Source organism: Mesitornis unicolor, unplaced genomic scaffold, assembly GCF_000695765.1.
Source record: "Mesitornis unicolor isolate BGI_N332 unplaced genomic scaffold, ASM69576v1 scaffold23811, whole genome shotgun sequence".
Classification (NCBI taxonomy): domain Eukaryota; kingdom Metazoa; phylum Chordata; class Aves; order Mesitornithiformes; family Mesitornithidae; genus Mesitornis; species Mesitornis unicolor.
This window is the reverse complement of record NW_010162077.1, coordinates 847-23,663: the sequence shown is the minus strand read 5'-3', so window position 1 is coordinate 23,663 and position 22,817 is coordinate 847. Positions and strand designations below refer to the sequence as shown.

General features: G+C 41.9%; 1 protein-coding gene and 1 pseudogene across 1 annotated transcript in view; one reads left to right on the top strand and one right to left on the bottom strand.

The window, feature by feature from the left end:
* The window catches only part of TMEM63A (transmembrane protein 63A), a 29,953-nt gene extending 28,932 nt beyond the window's left edge, over nucleotides 1-1,021 (top strand). The window contains exons 21-22 of the mRNA XM_010193526.1: nucleotides 187-249; nucleotides 854-1,021. Of these exons, the coding sequence (XP_010191828.1) occupies nucleotides 187-249; nucleotides 854-1,021 (231 nt within the window). The remainder of the gene's footprint in view (nucleotides 1-186; nucleotides 250-853) is intronic.
* Nucleotides 1,022-13,048: 12,027 nt separating this feature from the next.
* On the bottom strand, nucleotides 13,049-22,473 carry LOC104547713 (annotated as a pseudogene).
* Between the last annotated feature and the right edge of the window lie 344 nt (nucleotides 22,474-22,817).

Below are 22,817 nucleotides of genomic sequence, written 5' to 3'. Positions count from 1 at the left end.
CAGCAGGAACTGAATTTGAGAGGGAAGAGCAGTATGGAAGAAGCGTGCAAGAGGATTGGAAGAGAGAGTACCAGCACAGCACAGAGATCTGTCTGTGCAGGTTTTTGGGTGCTTGTGATCTCTGTGTATTGTTTTGACTTACCAGTTCGATATTGTCTGTCTTTCCCTTCCTGTTACTGGTTACAGATAGAAGACACACAAGGTGAAAGAGGAAATGACACAGATGTACCAACCATCCCAGCACCTTCTGTAAGAAGTTAAGAGTTACTAATATTCCCTAATGTTTCCTAGAAAAACTTAATTTCTCGTCCTGCTTAACAAAGAGCTTGTGTAGGACATGTTAGTCTGAATGGACTGTGGGACTTTCCATATGCGTGTGGGACCAGAGAGTTTTGCTGCTGGGCTCCTTGCCTGTTCCCAGGTGATGCTCCAGAAGCACCTTCGGCTGATGTCTTAGGAGCAGTTGAGACGTGCTACTTCCAGCAGCTCTGTGCACTGTGTGCTGGGCCTTACACCAGCCAGATCCTCACACCTGGACAGCTGCCAAACACAGCCAGTTGCCATTGCTTTGTGACTTTGAAAGTTGTGACGCGTGTAGCAGACCTTACCTGCCGTGTCACTAAAATGATGTAGGGCTGAAGTAGAAATAGAAGTCTTTGTGCCACAGTCTACAGGTACAGGCGAATGTTGCACCAGGAAGCCTCTGTTAGGGTGCAAAAGGCCTTAGGAGTTAAAGTGAAGAATGGGAAACGGATGAAAAGAAGAGTGGTGAGGGGAAAAAAATATCCTGGGTGAATTATCCCAGCATTGTACTTTGAGAGATGAGTAAAATCCTTAACGCTTGTGATTTCAGATGTACGTCCCCCGAGTTTTGAATCTTCATCCTACAGAAAGGACGATACTTGCCCCTAAGGAGCAGCAATCGTATGGCACCATGGACAACACTAGTTCACAGGCGGAAGAAATCCTAAGCCATTCGGCTGGACCTGCAGTTACTGAGCAGGCGAGAGGTTCGCTTTGAATGCCAAGGACTAACACAAGGTGGAGCACTTGGTCCAGGTTTAGAAGAACTAATTCCCCACCACCACCTACTAAGTATTCTGTTTTATTTACATATTCCTGCCTACAGAAAAGGTGCAGAAATAATTCATTGTGTGGTCTGCAGCTGCGCTTGGAGATTAAAAAGCAGATGCCTTGGGACTGATGTTTTCCAGGCCGTCTATGCACATTGTGAAACAAACGTGTTGAACACAGAGAAGCTGATCCTCAGGGACTTCACTTCTGCTATCTCATCACTTGCCTTATGAAGATAACTTATGCTGCATATAGATACATGGTCACCAAAGCAAATGCAGCTATTACAGCTGTCAGTTATTTATTTAATATAATTCTTGCGCTTTTTTTTAACAAACAAACTAAACCCTTTAGTATTTATAAACCTCTTGGGATGTGTTAAATCCTGAGGCAATGTCACTTTTGATGAAAATAACGTTTACGTGGGCACTGAGGGTGGTGTCTGGGAGTCTCTCCTCTTGTCACCCAAAGTAGTTGGTGTAGACTTGACCATGTTACTTGTTTTCCTTAAGAGATGAGGGAGTTACTGTGCACTTGGGTACTAAAAGTACCAAAGAAGGGAGTGATTTATCTGGTACTGTTTTTATATGTATTTTTGGGGGGCATTTAGCTAGCTAGTTTCTGTTCACTATTTTTAAGGGCCTTCCACAATGAAAGTTCACCTGCCAACGATGAAGGATGTAAACATTTTATCTTTCTTTTAATCTTGGGTCAAAATGATGTATTTTTGGGTTTTCTCTACAGGGCAAATTATATGAGCTTTAAGGTACTAAGTTTTTAAATTATGTAGTAGGTGCCAATTTATCCCAAATTACGTTGTGTCAAAGTGTAACTAATAATCCTGCAGCAATAAAACACAAGAGTTCTGAGAAATTTCAGACTCTCTTGATTTATTTTTTCTTTATGTACTGAAGCAGCTCTTTGCTAGCTGACTCACAGCATGATCAGTGTCACAAACTGTTCATAAGAGCACTGTCATGAGGCTTGGAGTGACAATATATCCCATGAGAGGTTTGAATACTTTTCAGTTTCTCTAGGGGATGAATCTTGGTGACCTTTGGGTGACCATTTTTGGCCCTCCCAAGCCCTCTGTTTCCCTGCTCATCATTAAACTGTTAGTTCCTGAGCTTGCCCTTTTCTAGTATGTCTGTGAAGCAGCAACATCTTGAGATGGGAGTGGAATTTCTGCCATTGATAAGTGTGTGCAGATGTTCAGTGCCTTACAGGACTGCCTCCAGCTGCCTCAGACCAGCACTCTGCATGAATGCTGAGCACGAGACCTGCCCTGGTGCAACGAGGACCTTGTAGATCTTGTAGAGCTCTGATAACCCTGGTGGCAAACCCACCCTGTTAGTTGAAGGTACACATAACTCGCTGTTCTTAAAAGACAAGTGAGGAGCCTTGTCTAGTGGGGGTCATGGGTTTGCATCAGACTTCATTATACCATCTCTTCAGTGTTGGGATTTAGTCAGGAGGTTGTGGGCACGGGAGGGAGTGTGTTGATCTTGGCAATTATGGTATTAGTAGAGGCGGTGCGTGCCCTGGATACAAACTGCCATTTAAGATTGTTATTCAAACCCAGAAAAAAAGAAAACCAAACTATTTTTTCACTTGTCTCTGAGTCTCTCATACAGATGTGAGGACAGGAGGCGACTGAGCCTGTTGTATTCATTAGACGACTGTGACTGTTCTCACTCATTTCTAACTGCAGCACCCCATCTCATGCAGGTGTCTGCAGAAGCAGTGGACGCTTATGCGTATACTAATTAAGGACTTAAATAAATGATTCAGCTACCACACTTGAGCTGTTTACAGTGCTGGCACTGTGGGATTTTTATGTTCTGTGGTATAACTTACTTTTTTGAGCAAGTGACTTCTGATATTCACTGTACAGTTCTGTATGTCCTATCAAGGACAAAAACTCCTTTGGTGATTGGATTTCCTTTTTGTGCTTCAAAGGCTGCTGAGCCTTGATGAAAGCTCCTTGTGGCTGGCACAATTTCACTACAAGCAGGGCCAGTTTTCCTGTGAACTTGAATAAACCCACCTCCACTCATGCTAACGTGCTTCAAATAGGAAACATGGAAAACCTACTGGGTAATAGAAAATTGCATCTTGTTAAATAGTCGTGGCTGGCATTTGAGGAACCAGTTCATATGTCTGATGGGGAAACCACCTGCATATTTCACTTATTATGCAGCAGCCATTCTTGTTTGCCACTGTACTCTGTCGCAGATAAACTCACAGAAATGTCTACTATATGAGGACGTACACTAGTCTGAGTAAAGGCTGGGATCACCTATTGGTAAATTATCACAAGACTTCTGTGTATAGCAACACGCAGATTAAAGGCTGGTTTATTAGCTTTGCTATGTTGTGCTTGCTTACCTCATATCTTTTGGGTCTCTTTCTGAGAGATGGAAGTAATTGAGAAACTGCACTGGCTTTAATTCATTCCTTCATGCTGGTGGGTATCTCTGAGAGGATAAAATTAGATCAGCAGGAGAAACTCCTTGCATTCCTTGCTAAGCCTTAGAGAAAAGCTGAGGGATGGAAGCCTCAACAAATGTGGATATTGGCTGCGCTGTATTTGAAATTTGTATTTAAAGTCATTGCACATTCTTTACTGTTCTTTTTATAAATCTTTTGGCAGGAAGCCTAAGCAAATGGCCCAGCTGGAGTTACTGATTGCAGCTCCGAGAAGCCATGTTTGCTGAGATCCAGCACCGGCTGCTTGCCTTGCATTGCTCAGTTGGAACAACTCTTCCCCCCGACTTCCCTCCTTGCCGAGTCCTTCCCTGTGTTCCTGCAGCCACCACCAGCAGTGCTCCTGTGGAACATGAATTCTGGACACGTCTGACACTCGGGTATGAGCAAACCCTACCGCGTGGTCTGTGGTGGGGTTCTCTGTGACACAACCAAGGAGACAGCCTCTGAAGAGTGGAAGAACAGACCCCATTTGCTACTTCACAGAATCACATAGAATCACAGAATCACTCGGTTGGAAAAGACCTCTGAGATCATCATGTCCAACCGTTCCTGTCTACCTCCTAAACCATATCCTTAAGTACCTCGTCTACCCGCTCTTTAAATACATCCAGGGATGGTGACTCCACCACCTCCCTGGGCAGCCTGTTCCAGCTTCTGACGACCCTTTCAGTAAAGAACTTCCTCCTTCTCTCCCCTTGTTCTATCCCCCATCACCTGGGAGAAGAGACCAGCACCCACCTCTCTACAACCTCCCTTTAGGTAGTTGGAGGTGGTGATGAGGTTTCCCCTCAGCCTTCTCTTCTCCAGGCTAAACAACCCCAGTTCCCTCAGCCGCTCCTCATAAGGCTTGTTCTCCAGACCCCTCACCATCCTTGTGGCTCTTCTCTGAACACCCTCCAGAATCTCAACATCCTTCTTATAGTGAGGGGCCCAGAACTGAACACAGTACTCGAGGTGCGGTCTCGCCAGTGCCAAGTACAGGGGGATAATCACCTCCCTGGACCTGCTGGTCACACTGGTTTTAATAACGGCCAAGATGCCATTGGCTTTTCTGGCCACGTGGGCACAGTGCTGGCTCATGTTAAGCCGACTGTCAACCAACACCCCCAGGTCCTTCTCCTCCAGTTGTACAATTCAGTGCACTTCTGCAAAGACTTCACTATAGATTATTTTCTTCTATAGAGAAAGAAATACTATATGGACTCAAAAAAAACTCTTGGCTTGTGTAGATATACCCAGCTGGGTGCCAGTTAGAGCTTATTCCTATATTTGTGTATCCCAAAATTGGTTCACCTCCTGCCCTATTGCATCACATCCTCAACATCCAAATGAAGACTGCAATTCCTCATGTGCATTAGGTGTATGTGTTCATGCCTTATCTTCCTTTGTGTTTTTCCCATGTCCTGAGCCCAGTGGAGATCTCTGTGCTGGCTAAGTTTTTATGTGCCTCAGTGTAGCAGTAGACTGTATTCTTTCTGTCTCTTCATAGAAATCCAGTTTCCAGCTTTGCTTACCTACAGGTGGTAGCAGCTCAACTGAAAGCTTCCTCATGTATGACCTACAGATAGTTCATTTATTAGCATTTTTACTTCTATGCTTTTCAAGAAGGTGGGCTTGTTCTAGGAGCAGCAGACCACAGAGTTGTTCTCCTGGCTCTTAGCAAAAGTGAGGTGAGGGGCACAGGAAGATTTGGGGAGGAGAGGTTGTCTTCTGTCACTAACACAAACCTGAGTCCATTGAAAACAAAGCGAAGAGACACATTAATGTCTCTAAACAGCAACAATACAAGGAAATACACAGTTCTAATTCCAAATGATGTCCAGGGTAATAACTTTCAAAGAGGACGTGTGTCTTGTCTTAAGCTGGCCTTGCAAATTCCTTCTCTGCCTGATGTAAAGACTTCTCGAATGATTCTGCTTGTCACCTGTCTGTAACAGCTGTAAATGCCTGCTTCAGATATTTCAGAGGTACAGAAGTTGTTTGTTCTTTCTGAAGACAGCTGCCTGACAGACCAAAACAGAAAGGAAATAACCAAAAGTGGAGATACTGAAGATCGGGTCATTATAATGGAACATTTTTCCTTCTTAATTTTTTGGTTCTTGGGTTAACTCCTGGTGTTTGCCTTGTATCCAACATCCTATTGGTGAGGCTGTAGCCTCCTTTATCGGACTTCCTGTGGAAAAACCTCTATTTTGTTGGAGTCGTTGGTTGGTTGGTTGGTTAGTTGGGTTTTTTTGTCATCTTGTGTCCCCCCTCCCTCCCCAATCCTCAAATGTATTAGATGGTATTACCCATGAGGGAGAAATTATATTCATTCCACTATAACCCTCCTCAGACTTAGATTTACTTGCTGCTGGGTAGAAGTTCAGAAGATTCAGTACATTATATTTGTAACAGTGTCTAAAATGACACAAATTCTCTGATTCTTAGTTGTCATCTCTCTAAAATGGGGTTGGCAGCATCTGCTGATATCAAGTTTGTGGTCTTCAGCAGTCCAGAGCTTCATCCCATCCTATTACTGCCCTATGATGTGATAGATGCATGATGCATATGATATAAAACAGGTATGATAGTGTCATTTTAGGGCCTTCAAACACTTTTCCAGACTCTAAATGGATGATTATGATTAGGTCTTAATGTAAAATAGCTTTTCCTGAGAAGTTACAGGACGGTGGTTGCAAGATCTGATAGCCTGGAGCGCTCTGTACTAGATCTGTGCATGATATTCAAGTAGGAATAGGTTGGACTGTAAATAGCCAAGGAGAGGGAAATTTTCATGGTTCTGGACTCAGTGGTTAATGAACAGCAGTTAATAGTTAATAAAGACAGTGTTCTCAAAAGTGATGTTTAAAATAGAGTTCTAGAAATCTAATGTATGGTATGTCAGAAGGTACTCCTAAATAAAATAGGAGCCAGAATTTGTTGCTCTCATGTTGTTACTGCTGTGTGGATGTGAATCTCCAGTTTTTATGTAGTTATGCAAAAGGGTGAAAGTTTGTGATGGAAGTTAGTGACTGTTTTTGAAAGGTATCCATCTGTTGTGCTTCTCAGCTGTTTATTAAAGAAAAGTTGCAGTATAGGAGAGAGACTGAGAGCAAAGGGAATGTAAGATTGGTGTATTTTTGTGTACAGGTCACTTTCCTTCTGTATGAAAATCTTTCCTGCATTTAGTGGTGTTTTATACCTGGCTTTTCAGAGTAATTAGCTTTATTACAGCCTGCTCTCCTGAAATGTAAAGCACCAAGTGGCTGCTTTCAAGTGAAGATGCTCCATCTCAAAACATATTTTGATTTTTTTTTTCTATTTTTTCTGAGGCAAATGATCAGTATTTTTTTCCCCTCCATCTATAGACATAGAGAAATAAAACCAGCAGCTATCTCCACAGAGGAAAATGGAAAGGGAAGTGATTTAAGGAATTGCTAAGTACCATAATTTGTTCACAGGCTTTGAATTGTTTTATGACAGGGTTCTAGCTTTAGAGAATGGAATAGGCTTTTCTTATTCTTTTATATTTGATGTCTGTAACTGCAAAATTTTTACTAAAATAGGAAGAATTCATTCATTTCTTAGACCAGAAATCAGAATCTGCTGGGAAGCAGAGGGCAAAAATTGAGAAGTAAATCAGTTGTGCACCTTTAAGAGGAGTCACTTAAGCAATTATTTTTGTTACTTAGCTTCAAGAGGGAAAAGACATCATGATGAAGGTAGGAGAATTATAATATCTATGTTCTGTAATGGGTTCTTCTGCTCATTTTGTACGAGATATTACTTAATCCCTCTTTGTCTCTGTTTCCTCTGAAACATTAAAAATGCTTTCAGATCACTGCAAAAATAGCAGCCACAAAGGACTTGAAGTGATGAAAAAAAATTAATTCCATTGAGACAAAAATGCAGGGGAGGACATTAGCTCTCTTGAGGCTGCACAGGGATTCCGAGGACTCAAGAGATACAAGTGTATTTATGCACAAAACCACCCCAAGGATGCAGGCTTGGTTGGAAGGACAGGCTATTTACCAGGCAGTCAGTATCAGCAGGACGGGCAGAAGTTGGTTTTGCATTGGATGTGGGGTGGATACCAGTGGGGGGCAAGTCAGGGACCGGCAGGAATCTGAGGGTACAGCTTCTCTTTTCACCTGGCCCTCGCTGCTCCCAAAGCAGGCAGCAGCTGCTTCTGCTGTGAGGGGCGGACAGCTGGGCCGCATCCACAGCCAGAGCCTCTTGCTAAGCCTGGGGGCAGGGGGCTTTACAAGTGGGACACCAGGCCCCTCGCAGCAGCTGGGACGGGCAGCATAGGAAAGGTGCAGCAGTCAGTTTCCCTCTTTGCACCTCTCTTGTGCTGTTGAAGCAGTCGTGAGTTGTCTTTATGTAGTTGGGTTTGTCATGTTGGGCCCTTTGACTCAGCATCGGGGTGGTTGAGTGCAGTTTAAGTCTAGTCATGTTTCTATTCACCTTTTCTTTGTGCTGTGCCCCCTCTGCACTGATCATCTGCAACGGTTTGAACCATTGCTGCAAAGAGGGATTATCTTTCATTTAAGAAGATGGGAACACATCACTTAAATCTCATTTATCGTTTGTCCTAACCTCAAAACTGCAGACATTCAGTTATTAAACACAGGGAGAGGATGAGCATCCTTCTTAACATCTTAAAATCCAATCTGGAAGGTATTTTGAAGACTGATATTTGGACTACATCTAGCAAGGGGAAAGAGCCGTCACTCAGCGCAGATCTGTTTATAAATATGCTCTCCAGAAGACAACTGACAATTGTAATGGGGCTAATTCTCCTAGCAGCATTAGCATAACACCATCCGGGCTGTCTGGCACTGCACAGGATATTTCTTCTGTGAAAGAAAACTAATCCTAAGCAAGATGGTTTTAGTGTGAGTTATGTTCCTTAAAGTGCTATTACAGCAAGTAAAACAAGCGGCATCATTTCTCAGTGTTTTAAAATAAGCTACTCTGAAATCAATATGGATTTATTCCTTCTCTCTTCCCACAGTATCCAGAAGGATCTCTCCATTCCTTTCAGACAAAAATGTATCTTCATTTAACACATATTATGTATTGCACCTGCTATAAAACAGAATGTGCATTTTGATTGACTGTCGTGAACTGATCAGTCCCTGCCCACAAGCAATTCTGGCTGACTCAGTGGTGATGAACAGTGCCCCGTATGGATCTAGATCTAACTGTGATGTAGACTTAACAGGTTCTATTTTTCACTAAATGAAGGTTTAACTTCCTTTTTCATATGAAAGTGTGATTTCTATTCATAATTCTTTTCCATTCATAATCTGAGTAATGCCTGACTTTTTTTTGTTTTAATGTATATGAACTCTTGTTCAGTTGTATAAGATGTCCAAAGGCTGCATATAGTGGCTTGGATTTTTCAGGACTTTATGGCTTGTAGTTTAAAAACCAGCAGTCAAATTCGGTTGTAGTGGGAGTTAGTTTAGCTGGAGCTTTATGGGAAGATGATGACCTTACTAGTGCCTTTCCATACCAGGAGCAGATACTTTCCAAAGCACTTCAGTTGATGGGCAGAGTGTAAGTTCTGGTTTTTTTCAGTGGCATCTCCATGGTTCCAAACCTCTTATTGAGACTCATCATGGGCTGTAACTGGCTAATTAAAAAGCAGGGTCTAGGTCAGCTACTTCTGGTTTTGGTATGGGATAAATCCATGTTTTGGAGCAAGTTAAGGAGGAATGGCTTTTAGGACAGCAGTTACTTTGAGCAGAGACCATGCGGGAACTTTGGTTGAGAAACAGAAATGGCTCTGGAGCAAAACAAAATGTTTTGAGCATCACCAGATTCTGGGTTCTCCTGCAGGCCGTAGCTCATATTTCACAGAGCCCTATTCCCAAAGAACCAGCTCAGCCAGCCCAACAGCAGCACATTTGGCCTTGTTAGAGGGGAATTTACTGTCTGAACAGCAGGATAACAAGGAAACAAGGATAACAGAGCAGGGAGTCCTTTCTGAGTGCTTATTACTATTGCAGTAATTTGATACGCAGTTCCTTTCTAACAGAAATGTTAAAACTATTTCTGATGATCTGAGGGACTTTTGTACTGTTCACTGTAGCACTGTACCAAATAATCACCCATTAGCCAATACTGGAGTGTATCAAAAGTGAGTCTGAATTCAGTCAAGGTGGTTATCAAACCCAAATCTCAGGCTCGTGGGAGAAGAGATGCAGATACTATCACTAGCCCACAAACATTTCATTAGTATTAAACCTTGTGCTCGGTGGGCTTTACAGCTGGCACAGAGCTGAATTCTATACTCTTTCACATTGTCGTGGTATTTCACTGAATCTTTGCATCTAAGTGTAGATAAGTATATGATGAACAACAACTGCTGATAGCTGTGGGCTTAAGGTTTGAGAAGTGCAACATCAGAATTCAGAACAACATATGCAGTGTAACAGGTGTTTAATTATAATTTTTAAGCCTCTAAAGTCTATACCTTTTATGCCCAGATTTTTTTCTTTCAGAAAGTGGCTAATCAAACCCATTTTTGTGCTAGGTTTAGTGTCTCGGTGCCTATCTTCTATACAAAGTAAAACTGCCAGTGTGGACAGCTGTTTGTAGTTGGCTGAAGAGCCAGCTGGTGTGCAGAGCAGGGCAAGGATGTGCTCACTTACTGTGTTCATTATAATTGTCTCAGATTGCTGAGCACTGTGAGGCATATTTAAAAATAGAAAAGTTTGACAGGCAGTTGTTTTTTTGTCCAGCTCCCACCGGTGACTGAGCCTGGAGGAGCTGCTGTAACAGAAGATCATTAAACTGAGTCCTGGTGTGCCTCCTTTCACTGAGGCTGGGCCCCTTCAAGCAGATCTGCTCCAGAAGGGAGAGAGAAAATGCCTTCTACTCCCATCTGAAAATTGGTTTGGGAGGTATCGTATAGCAAACGTCCTCCCTCCTCACGTTATCTGCGCTGCGACTGAGCAGTCCCTGGGGAAGTATTCAGTTCTACCAGTATATGGCTGTGCTCCTGAACACCACAGCAGATGTCTGCTGTGCGTTAAAGATGAGAGAGACTGATCTCCAGCTCTGAAATACAAAGCCACACAGGGGACAGAAGTAAGGCAAAAACAAATGGCCAGAGATCAAGACTTGTGCCAGAGGGAGCACAGTGGTGCCTGTAAACAGCTGTTGTCAGAGGTGAGCTGGTTCGTCCTGAACAAGCAACCTTTTTCAGTATACAGCACCTGAAACAAGTTTGGGGACTGTCTTCTCAGAGAGGAGTCTTTTAGACAGTGAATGACTGTGTATCTTCTTCCTGTCTATTCAAACCAGACAGTATTTTGCAAATGAGAACATAAATTTTGACTAATGAAAGCATTTACAAGTAAACGTAGAATTAGCACTCACTAGGAATCTGGAAGCAGTTATCTGTCTTAAAGAAGTCAAGTACAGCCTGAAGGTCTAAGGCAGCGCTGCAGTCAAATCTTGTAGGGAGACCCGAGAGCTACTGTGCCTTCCTCTCCTGGCACCCAGGTGCAGAAGCACAGAAGGCAGAGGAAAGGTAGAGAGAGGTCTCATCTCTGCTTAGAAAACTGATCCAGGCTGGTCCACAACCCATCTGCCCAAATGATTTTCTGTCAGGGCACAGCAGGTGGCTTTGAGCACTGAGATCCAAAGGTGCCCAGCTGGAGCGTTGCCTTGCCTTCTGTGAAACAAACTCATTGCTATTCCTGGATCTAAAGCCCTGTGGGATGGAGCAGGGCTCTGCTGGAGTGACTGGTATTTAACAGCTTCCATTTCAATTAGTATTGGGAAATAATACTAATCTGTGCAAGTGTTATTGGTGGATTATATTTCCCTGTGCTTGCAGGGGTAGGGAAGTTTATCAGAAGCAACTGGAGGACAAAACCATACTAAAATCGGTCATCTGGATGCAGTTTAAGAGTGTTTGAAGCTCAACTGCAATTGCTGGCAAAAACATCCGGCCCTTCAAGTTCAATTTTCTTTGAGCAGTTTGGCTTTAATCTGACCTTTTTAGCAGATGCAGTACAGAACTGACAGGTTCTGAATTGATGCTTCTCTTCTCAGTTACTAAAAAAATTAAAAGAAACAAGTAATTAAAAAAACACAACCCATGTTTATTTTAATTTTGAATTAATCAATTTTTAATAATTAGTAGGAGGTATTTACAATACTCTCCAGAAGCAGTGAAAAGCCACAGTGTCTGGCACCTATCTAGAGCTGTGATTTTAGTTAAGAGTACAAATTCAGTGCAGAGGTAGCTTGGGCTATATAATTGCTCTTACCCAACCCCTCCTTCTGGTCCAAGCTCCAGGCTCCTGTGTGTTCCAGCTGCTCCTCACATGCTGCTGTCCCCAGGAGCCTGGTGCAGAGGAGCTGAGCTTCCTTATAGCCAGGAAGCTGCTTAACAGCCGAGGCTGGAAGAGAAGGGAAGGTATCAGTAGCCAGCTGGCTAGGTTAAATAGTATAGTAAAGCATCAATGCTGATTAACCAATGGACTTACTTTTTTCTCTGTATCCATAACAAATGTAAAATGTTGAATTGGAACATGTTAAAGCTGTTAACAAACCTATGTATAGCCGAGGGCCTCCTTTTAGTTACAGTTTGCTTTATTCACTGGAAGTACATCCCCTAAAAGTACATCTAAGCAGTGATCACCAACAATGCCCCATTGTTTAAAGTGAATCAAGGATGAAAATGTATTGCTTTAAAGTCTACTGAAGCCTTAAACCTTTGTTATATGAAACAGGACCCCTCAGCTTTTTCTAGCCAAGTCCTTGAACTAAGGTCTTTGGGGAGTCTTTCTTTTGAGTCTGGGGTTTATGGGGGGCTACAAAGCAACCCCCTGGCCCAATTTCTGTAAACACTGCACATGATCAGAAGTAAGAGGAGTTATTTTAATTAGTTATGGGAAATTGTATGCATATACTTAAGTCTATTGATCATGTGTGTCTCCAACCTTTATAATGAGTGAACACACCAGCCAATGTGTGTGATGTTGGTGAAACCAAGCGTCTGCTCATCTGCGTCACATTGGTGTCGATAAGTTATTCTCATCCTGTTTCTCAGTGATGCAAGTTAGGCCTCTTCATGTGAGGAACCTCACACCTACACCAACTCAAGTTGTGTTGCTGCTGTGAAAAAAAGCCTTTCATAACAGTTAGAGCTTATAACTAATAACAGTTTATTTTTCAATTTCAAAGAAAGTGTCAGGAATATTCAGCACAGATTTTAGAAGTCTGTGCTTAAGTGGGGAAAAAATATCCAAGTAATCTTCATGCTACCTTCTTAGCCTAGCTGAACAAAAGAAAAACCAACCCCAAAATTAACTGGATCCCCACAGCAGTATCTCATTGATGCATACAGCATTTTTTCTTGCTGTTCTCTCTCACATCTGGTCAAGAATAAAATCTAATTCCATGGATTACAGTAGACTTAGGAAGGCCTGTACATGTGCTAAGCTATAAGGAATTATCCTGCTGTTTGTTAGGGAAGTTATTCTTCTTTCTTTCTCCACAGTTGCTCTTTCTCTGCTTTCCCAACAAATTACAGAATGTCTTCAGTAAGATGTTCAGGTTCCTCTAAAGCTGCGAAGTGGCCACCTCAAGGCATGAAATGAAAGGAAACTGCTGGTGTATTTCCGCAAGCCTAGGATGTGCACATGAGTTACTAGGGAAGGAGGCAATGCCAGTGGGTACTTGTACTGTGAGCCTGAGAGAGGAGAGAGAATAATTTTAATCTTTCAAACACTGAACTTTGCACAAAATGGAAAGTCTCAAGGAAATGTTGTTCTTAAAACACTTGGACACATTGTTAGGCAGTTAAAATTTGACTTCCAGATTCTAAATTTGAAGACTAGACAACACTCCCATTCCTGGAAGAAAAAAAAATAGTTTTTGCATACATTGATAATAAGGTGATTTTGCAAGGGATCCCAGGCAGGAAAGTTAGAAGCACAGAAACTGAGAAGAGAGCCCTAGGAGGTGGTGGTACCAAGTGTTCCTCATGCTGCATTCAGGGCTCAGTAGTCATGTACTGAGGGGAAAGCACCCAATTTGACAAAGGCTGGACAGAGATTTACAGTGAAGATTACAACTAGAACATGTTAAGCCTGGCAGGACAACTGGAGGGTAGATGGCAAAACTGCTGCAAAGGGGGAGGAGAGGGTAAGAAGAATTGAGAGTAAATCTAGATTAGTTCAGAGGAAACATTTCTGAACATGAGAATTTACCCTGTAAAGTAGCTCTTGCTTTTAACCATCACAAATACACTCTACAGAACATTTTGCACACTGTTTTTTTTAGGGAAGCAGCTGGATTTAAGGGGAAAAGTATCTTGGAAAAGTGGAATGATCCATGCTTTTTATAAACAGAGCAATGTTTTCTAGGTTTAAATATCCCATACACATAAGCTGCATTGTCAAAAGTGACAGATTTTAAAATTTAGATACAGAAATAGTTGGGCACGTAACTACTGGAAGCCTGAAAACAGAGTGCCTAATTTTACATAGGACTTTGAGACTCTTTCCTCTAGGCCCATAGAAGCTCATACAGCTCATCTCATGTAGGCAGAACTAGAGCAGAACACTGCCCACAGTGTTTCCACAACAGTTTCAAGAACTTAGTCAGCTTCCTGGGAGCATCATTTCACAGCTCAATAAATACCATAGCAGTGCACTGTGGTTGAGGTTCCTCAGGGCAGGTTTAAGCCTGCACCCAAACTGCTGTCCTAAGTGTCTGCATAGCAGGAACATCAGTCTTGCTGACTCTCAGATTATGCAGTTTGTCAGTATACTTAAGGTGCTTCCAAAGCTAGAATCTAAATCTCTTGCAGAAATAGGCAAACTGTGTCCAGGAAAGTACTGGAACTACAGATCAAATAAACTCTAAGCCAGACTGACCGCATGCCTCAATCACAGGCTAATTTAGTAATGTGTGAAATCTGGAAGTACTTGCACGTGCTTTTCCCTGGTTGGATACACCAGGAATGGGAGGTCCTGAAGCAGTGCCTCCAGCCGGATCTGGTTCAGGATTCTTACCCAATGACCATGTTTTCCAAGCATAACACAGTACATCAACTGACAGACGTGTCCTGCACAGGAACACTGTGATTCAGCGTTGCTTTTCCTCAGCATTCAGAAACTTGCAGCAGCGATAAGACATGAATAACCTATCTGCAACCATAAAATTAAGTTCAGGGCAAAATTTTTAAAGAAAACAAACCAAAACCCTTACCTGTCATGTTTCTATGTGCCTACCCCCTTCTGCAGATTTTCTTTAGAAATGCATTGAGGAGACTATATAGCCTGACAGACAGTAGATCATGATACTGGTGAGCAGATAAGCCCAGAGATTGCTTACTTAGAACTAAATATAATTTTGCATTACTTTAGCAGGGACTTGACTTTGGTTTGGTTGTGAGGAAAGAAGTTACAGAAAAAAAAACCAGTCAACTTGGTTAAGGAGAAGAATTGAGAGGTGGTGTGACATTTTAGCTCCTACAGGGAGGGAAGACTCCATACCAAGCACCTTACACTCCAGCACAGCTGTCTGTACTGTCCATAGACTGGGAAGGTAGGGAGCAGAAGAGTACACAAAACTCCTTGTGCCATTTACTATTCATAATATGAAATGCTACCACAAGCCTTTAATAGAGCCATCACACCAACATGTGCCTTAAACAGTGCATGTTTCATATCAAATTATTAGCTGTATGCAGTGCAAATATTGTATTCAAATCCATCATCACTGGACCTTGTCATGACATGCCCCTTTGCTCTATTCCTGCCAGGTACCTCAGCAATTTTCAAATGGGACTTGATCTCAGATTTCTGCTGCACACTAAGAATGATCCTTTATTAGTAAACCACAGCTAGATGAAGCAATACTGAGCAATTTAAAGCAAATTCATGAAGAGTTAAGTATTAGTATTTAAATGAATCATGAGTTCTGTTTCCCAGCATCTTAATATAGGTTAAGCTTTTGTTTTTCTGTCCTAATGAGATTCTTCCACCTGAGTCAGTTTTTAATCCCCAGAAGCTGCAGAGCATACCTCTGTTGTAGGAGATCAAAGTGGGAAGTGATTACATCAGCCTTCATGCCTTACTTGCTTCTCTGCATGCTGTAGTACAGCACTGCACCATTTGTGGTCACCACAAGCTCCCGAAGAGATGTGAGGTGATCCATTCAGACAAACTTCTTTAGCTACAACTCTGGACGTACTCACCTCATCCAAAGTGGCATAAGAGGAAATGCTTACCTCTCTCATTCTCCATCCTCTAATTACAGAATTCCAGATCAGTCCATGTAGAAAACATCTCCAAGATGTATGTGGCCAGTCCTACAGGAGAGTCATTCAAACCACAGCCTGAAAAGAAAGAGGAAAATTTAACTAAAAGTGCAACATCCAACTACTGAACTCAGACTGTTATAGAAATGGCCCATTATAATACAGGGTAGATAACTTTACAAAGCTGTTCCAGCAGCTATATTCTTAAATAAATAAATGAAATAGTAGAACAAGTTGGAGCCATTTATTGTTGAATCATAAATTGATAGTATCTGCAAACCAACAGGCTCACGCTATGTTTTCTGAACTGGTGTAATAGTATTGGATTTCTGCTGGCTTTTTTTTTTTTCTTGTAAGCTAATAAGATTAAGCTCTCTGTGCCAAGTAGGGCTTGCTTTCATTAATCTGAAAGTTGTCATACATTAAACAGCATTACAGAGCCAAACCCCACATGTCTACACATGACCAGGAGAATCTGCACCATTATCTAACAGCAAAAACATTTTAAGGATTATTAGAAAGTCATTAAAAAAGAGCAAAGCTTTACTAAAAGGTCCATCTTCTGAATTAGCAAGAACCAACTGCTTTCATGTAGAAAAGGCTTAGTATACTTTTTACAGTTTGTTTTGCTTGGACAGAAAAACACCTGCACCAGGAACTTCGCTAGTACATCCTTCTGCTGTGAAATTACAGGGACCATAAACTGCCCCAGCTGCTCAGAAAAACCTCAGAAAAAGCTTTTCCTGAGGAACAGCAATATATTTGAAGTTCCAACCTTGCGGCCCAACCTCCCTGAAAGACGCCTAACACTACAGCTAGCAGAGTTTCATCAGTAATTGCTATTTAAACATGACAGTTGAGTTTCAGTTATCAAACAACTAATATTGATAACTGACATACCAAGTGTTTGAAAAAGTTATATTGAACATGGCTTCCAGATCTGCAGAACTAGACAAGCAATACCCTATTGTCTTATACTTGCTGTGAACCAAGAGGAGTACATTAGTTTACATATAGGAAAAACTGACATTGATCCTAGCAGAACTTTGAATACAGGTGCTGCCTATTTCAGTCAGTTGGAAATGAACCCACACTCCATGCAGTTTTCCCAAAGAGCAGAATCAAATCCACACAAGCCAGTTTGGTCAAAAGCCAGCTCTGAAGCAAGAGCACAGCATTAGCAAGCACAGTGTATATCACAAGCCAGAGACTACTTCCTTGCTTACAAGGTAGTCCTGCAACAGCAATGGTCTCAAGAGGACCGTGGTAGCCTACATGGCTGTGCTTCTTCCAGCTACCTGGCACTCCCTTCTTCTTCAGAGTGTTTTTGTCCCTCAGGAACCTGCCACCTGCAATGCTCCTCTATTCATTGTCCTCAAAAGTGTAGGAATGCTGCCTGCTCCAGCTCCCGAAAGACAAACTTGCTCCCAGCCTGCGTAGTGCGTTCTGACAGACCACACGTTACTGGTAGGGATAAGAACCAGCCAGAAAACCAGAGCCGAGGGAGCATGGCTAGGCTTCCTTCAGCTGCCAGCTTCCCCATCTTTTCTTAAAACACAAAAAGAATTAGAGACTGGTAATTGTTCAAAACCAAAAGAAGCAAAATTATTTAAAATCCATAAAATTATCATTTTGCCTACACATTTTAAGAATATACCTGCTTCTGTAGGTAAGCTAACAAAAAAACAATTAAGGAGTTTCCTTAGCTATGTTTTTAATAAAATCCATGAGTTAATTGCTGCACTAAACTAAAATATATTCAGTATTCTTGACTGAGTTGTCCAATTCAATTGCAAAAGATGTTTTTACAATAAAAACATTTAATACTCAGATACCTAAAGTGGTTAAGCAATCTGAGTGACTAGCTCATCTAAAAGAGCCTTCTTAGGTAAACTCCCCCCCCCCCACCTTGAAATTCTGCAAGTGATTCAGAACAATAAGTGAAAACAAAATTTGATTTTGCTTTTCAGCTGTTACTTATCCCTGTAAGTGAGCTACATTGCATGCTGAGACAGCTAAAAGCTTCTTGTAGCTTACACCATCTGAATGCGATCCATTCTCTGTGAATAAACTATCTTTTGCTCTCAGGATGCTGCATTTGAAATAGAATTACAGTCCCCAGTGACAGCAGAAGTGGAAAGGTATAAAATACAACTATTTTATTTATGAAAACTGAAAATTAGGTCAGTGGCATTTAAGAGTGTGCTCAATTCGGATGTGCAGATTTACTGCTTCTGTGTGCAAAAGTGGGTATGTAGCATTGCACTTATCTGTAACCTTTTCTGACTTGGATACAGAAACGAAGCCCACCTTTTAAAACCTCTGCCCTTCCTACTTAAATTTCCCTGAAAACAAAACTGATTTTTTGTGTATTTTAAGCAGTATTTTTACTTTCTATGAAAGTACAACTAAAATGAACAGACTAAGTGTTTTGAACTCAAAAGGGCTTTTTTGTTTGATGTTTTACCAACAGCATCAGGCTTTGTAGCCTGTGTGTGAGCATGGCCCGACTCCAACAAGATCCCATAGAGCCCTGTTAGGGAAACATCCGCCCGACATCTTCATTCTGGAAACTGAAGTGCCCTGGAAGGTAGCAGCCCAGCAGAATGGAGAGCAGGTGAACGAATCCCATGTTCATAAACTGAGGCTAGATTTAAATGGAGACCTTTCATGTGGCTAAAAATAAAAAAAGCCCCCACAAATTAACAAAAACAGAATGTGATTCAAAGTTGCTATATCTAAAATGTTAAGAAAAATGGACATACTTAAATTCTGATGTGCTAATTACATCACAACCTTAGCTGCACTTTGTAGTGTGGCTTTTCAAACAAAAATGACAAGTTAAAAGGGCAGCTGCCAGCAATTGGCACAAACTCCTGGGCACTAAGCCACAAATTCTCCTTTTGTTGCAAATACTTACCCACTCCAGCCCCCAGTGGGACCACTACAAATCCACTGCAAAACTGTTTGGAAGAACAGGTATATGGTATAAACTAAGGTATGTCATTTTAGGTCACTGCTTAACACTGAGCACTGAAGAGAGAAACTACACAGTGCTCATACGAGAACTTGGGCAGGAACTCTCAACTGCACAGGAAATAACTATTCAAGGAATAAAACAGCTTTGCATGCCCATCATGCAGCGCTGTACCAAAGAGGTACTCACTTGCGAGCTATCTGGGCCAGATCGGTGCAGATGAGCCAGCCACAGTCACCACTTCATGCGCGGAACTTGTTGAGCCCCAGTCTGAGCATCAATTCACAAAAAACAGAAGCAGCACCTACAGAATTAAAGTCTGCATTAAAAAAAAAAAAAAGAACACTGTTGCATTATTTCCAGCTACACTTCTGGCCACGCAGCATTTATTCTCCCCATAAAGGCAATGTTCAAGTTTTCAAAAAGTTACAAGTCCATCTTTCCTTGCCTGTCTGACAGACTGTACAGAAGCCCTTGTCACATCATCCAGGCAAGGCCTAGAGAGGAAGCAGAAACCACAAGGAGAAAGTCCAGTCTTTGTTTTAGACCAGTGTTCTCCTAACCCCACCAGTTGCCTCCACACTTGCCCCACCAAGGGGTTGCTGGGCATTGCCCAGGAATGTGTTCTCATTTTGTCTACTGTGAGCAGTCTCCTCTTGACAATGTTTGGAAACTTAAAGTTTCCACTAATAATGCACTTCTCCTGTTCACTGAATGCTGACCACATAAATCATAAGTAGGGAAGATAAGCAAAACCAACCTTCCCTACATCAATCACCTGCACACAAAATTAAATACTAAACCCATTATCTCTTTAAATACTACCTTGCTCCAGTTTGTTGCAGCTTGCGCTTGTATAATTCAGAGCACAAGCTGAACAAGCAGGTATTTGACTGCAATCTACCATGTAGATACATGATAAATTGATTTCTTTCAACCGTTGCTTCTCGCCTACCTGTATAATGCTGTTGAATATGGATTCAAAACACTCAAAAGGAACAGTAACAAATTAAGTTTACACTTCCTGCTCACCCACGCACAATTCATGGACTCAATTACAATTCATGACTTGTCACATCATAACTTTTGATAGTTCTTTGTACATTATCTATACATTGCTTCTGCAACTAACTAATGGTGTCATCTGAATCACGCTGTTATGTCCCTCCTCCCACATGACATGCCGGATCTTTGTTTCTACACGGACAAGAAGAAGAGCTGGGAGTTAACTGTTCCGCTACCAGGGGCTATCTCAAGTCTAGGCTTGTGTTAGTTCAGTTGCTTCTTCATCATACCTTTTTTGTGGGGTGTTTCTGAGAAACCATAACCAGGGATAGATGGGCAAATGACTTCAAAAACGTGTTCATCACCGAGGCCATGGGCTGCAGGATCCGTGAGGAGAGGGATAATTTTGTAAAATGAGTCAGGCCAACCATGAGCCATTACTAATGGCTTTGCAGTCTGGCCTTTTGGCAAACAAGGAGGCTTTATGGGAACAAAGTGGATATCAATGCCTGTAAAAATAAAATAATGAATTAACATGCCCAAATTTACCATGACACTGAAACTAATCACAGCACAGATTATGAATAAAGCTTTTTCTGAAGTCCTTTCTGAGTATGCAAACACACTGCACTTCTCTGGATCCATTTATTGAAGGACCTTAAAGTACTTTATAATGGGTAATTAAGCATCACAGCAGCCAAATGAGGCTGGCATATTTCTGTTTTAAAATAAACTGGCAAATTAAGACATCGAAGTAAAGCAATCTACTAATGGTAACACAGTGACTCACACAGCTTAAAGGCAGAAGAGGTGATTACATCATTTAGTCCAAGTGCCCTTAAATTTTACCCAAATATCCCTATATAGCACCAAATAGGCTTCAGTCAACCACAGATTTTTTTTCCTTCCTGAAAGGCATACAATTGCAACTTGGAAGGTGTTAAGAGACAGGGGATCCATCATTACTAGCACCTCTTTTTTGGGGGGTGTTAATCACTTCCCTTGTCTTGTGCATGCCTTACTTTCTGTTTGATCATGTCTGCCTTCTGACTCCAGCCATCAATCCTAATGTTACAGCAAAAGGAATTTAAAAAGCTGTCAGAAAGTATTCTCTGTCTCTGTCCTGTAATCAAGTCACACATCTTGACTGCTGGTAAACTAATCATGCTGAATCAAGGATTTGAAAAAATGCCTTGCTGAAAGAGGTAAGAGTTCGATTTTGTAGTTCTTGTCTACCTTTTCTCCAAAGCTTTCCGTATCTGAGTAAAACAAAACAGGACACAATGTTCTAGTACCAGTCTTCTCACAGTTAAGTAAAAAGGTCAAAATTCCAGCACCATTTCCTTTGTGATTCTTAGGATGTGTAAGCAGTAGGCTTCACACAGCATTGCACTAGTTGCTCCAGGTGAACTGCTTTTCCTCAAACCCATTCAGGGGTTCGCTTTCCAGGAAACAATAATTTGCTCTTAGTAGAGCCTAAATGGCTTCTTTTCCCTTCCTTATCTCAGATGATGCGTTTTTTGTTTTTTTTTAAGGGAAGACTTTTTGCTTTTATCATCTTTACACTAACAATGTTTTATAAACTTAAATAAAATCTTTGTGTTCTAACCACTGTGTAACACGCATTTATTGTCCCAAATCCATTTTAAATATTACGGTGAACTGCCCCATTTGACATAATGTACAATTATGAGTGAAAATAAAAACAAAATAGCATAATCTCAAGCTTGAATTTTGCCATCATGTGAGACGACTGCCTGCTGTACTCTAAATCTACAACTGTACCCCTAAATGACCCAAGCACAACCCTAATTCAAGCAGTTAAAATATCCACTTTGACCAACGTCCAGCATGGGTAGACCTCAGCTGAACGCCCTCTTTCAAAAGGTGTCTGTGCTTTGAATGAAAAGACAAACCATTCACTCACATCTGGCAGCATCAGCCCCAAGGGAAAGGCATTCTGCATTTCTAGGCCTATGAATGCTCAAATTGGTACAGCACAGCACAGCACATCTCCCCTGCCAAGCACAGGCAACCAGAGCAGCCAGCACACCCAGCTGAGGAGGGCTGCCAGACTGATGGCATCACAGTGACAGCAGCAGCTGGAGAAATACATGGAGCAAGAAGAGGCATCTGTGGTTATTTCTGCATGACTGCATACAAGTCAGGGAACATGTGTGCATCATCCTGAGATCCAGTTCTGTTTTCAAGTGCCTGTGCTTGGCTCCTGTTAACACCAGCTGACAACCCATCCATGCACAAGGGAATTCTGGTTGTCATTCCTTGTCCCAAAGGCTTCAGTTACGATGAAGGAGTTTCTTGCTGCTTCAGCAGCAATGCCAATGATCCACACCATAGCAGCCAGGGAGGGAAGGCCCACACGACACAACCATAATATTCTTACCACTGAGATGCCTTGTAAACAAGATTACGAATTACTGTTTATTTTTAAGGAAAAAAGCCGCACACCTTGAATCTTAGTTTTGAATTGTGGGTACTTGTTGAGGACTTCAACTTGTTTCTTCCAGTTGAACTGGTTTTTCCAGTAGAAGACAACCTTCCTGAGATACACTGACTCAATCCCACAGTGGAAGCAGCTGTTCTCCAGCAGCTCAGTGAATCGAGCCTGGTCAGGTCTCCTAAATAAGTCCTACAGGGAAAAAGAAAGAAGAGATATTACAAGCACTTGTGTCTGCCACCTTGGGCTCTCCTTTGCATGGTTTCTAGTTATTCCCAAGTGAAACAAGAACAATGAAAATAACATCTCCAATGACACCCGTGTGTTTTGCTGATGCTCCATCAGCTGTTCCAATTCTCTTTCTCCTCCAGATGGCCTCCTTCCTCTTCCATTTACAGCTGTTCATAGCACTCTGTCGTCGTTTTTCAGGGCTGGGTAACCTGTTTGCCAGGCTGATAACCACAGGGGACAAGACACTCTTCTGCCAGCGCTGTGGCTTCAGAGCATAAGTCCTGTTGCCTTTCCACAGTACTCTG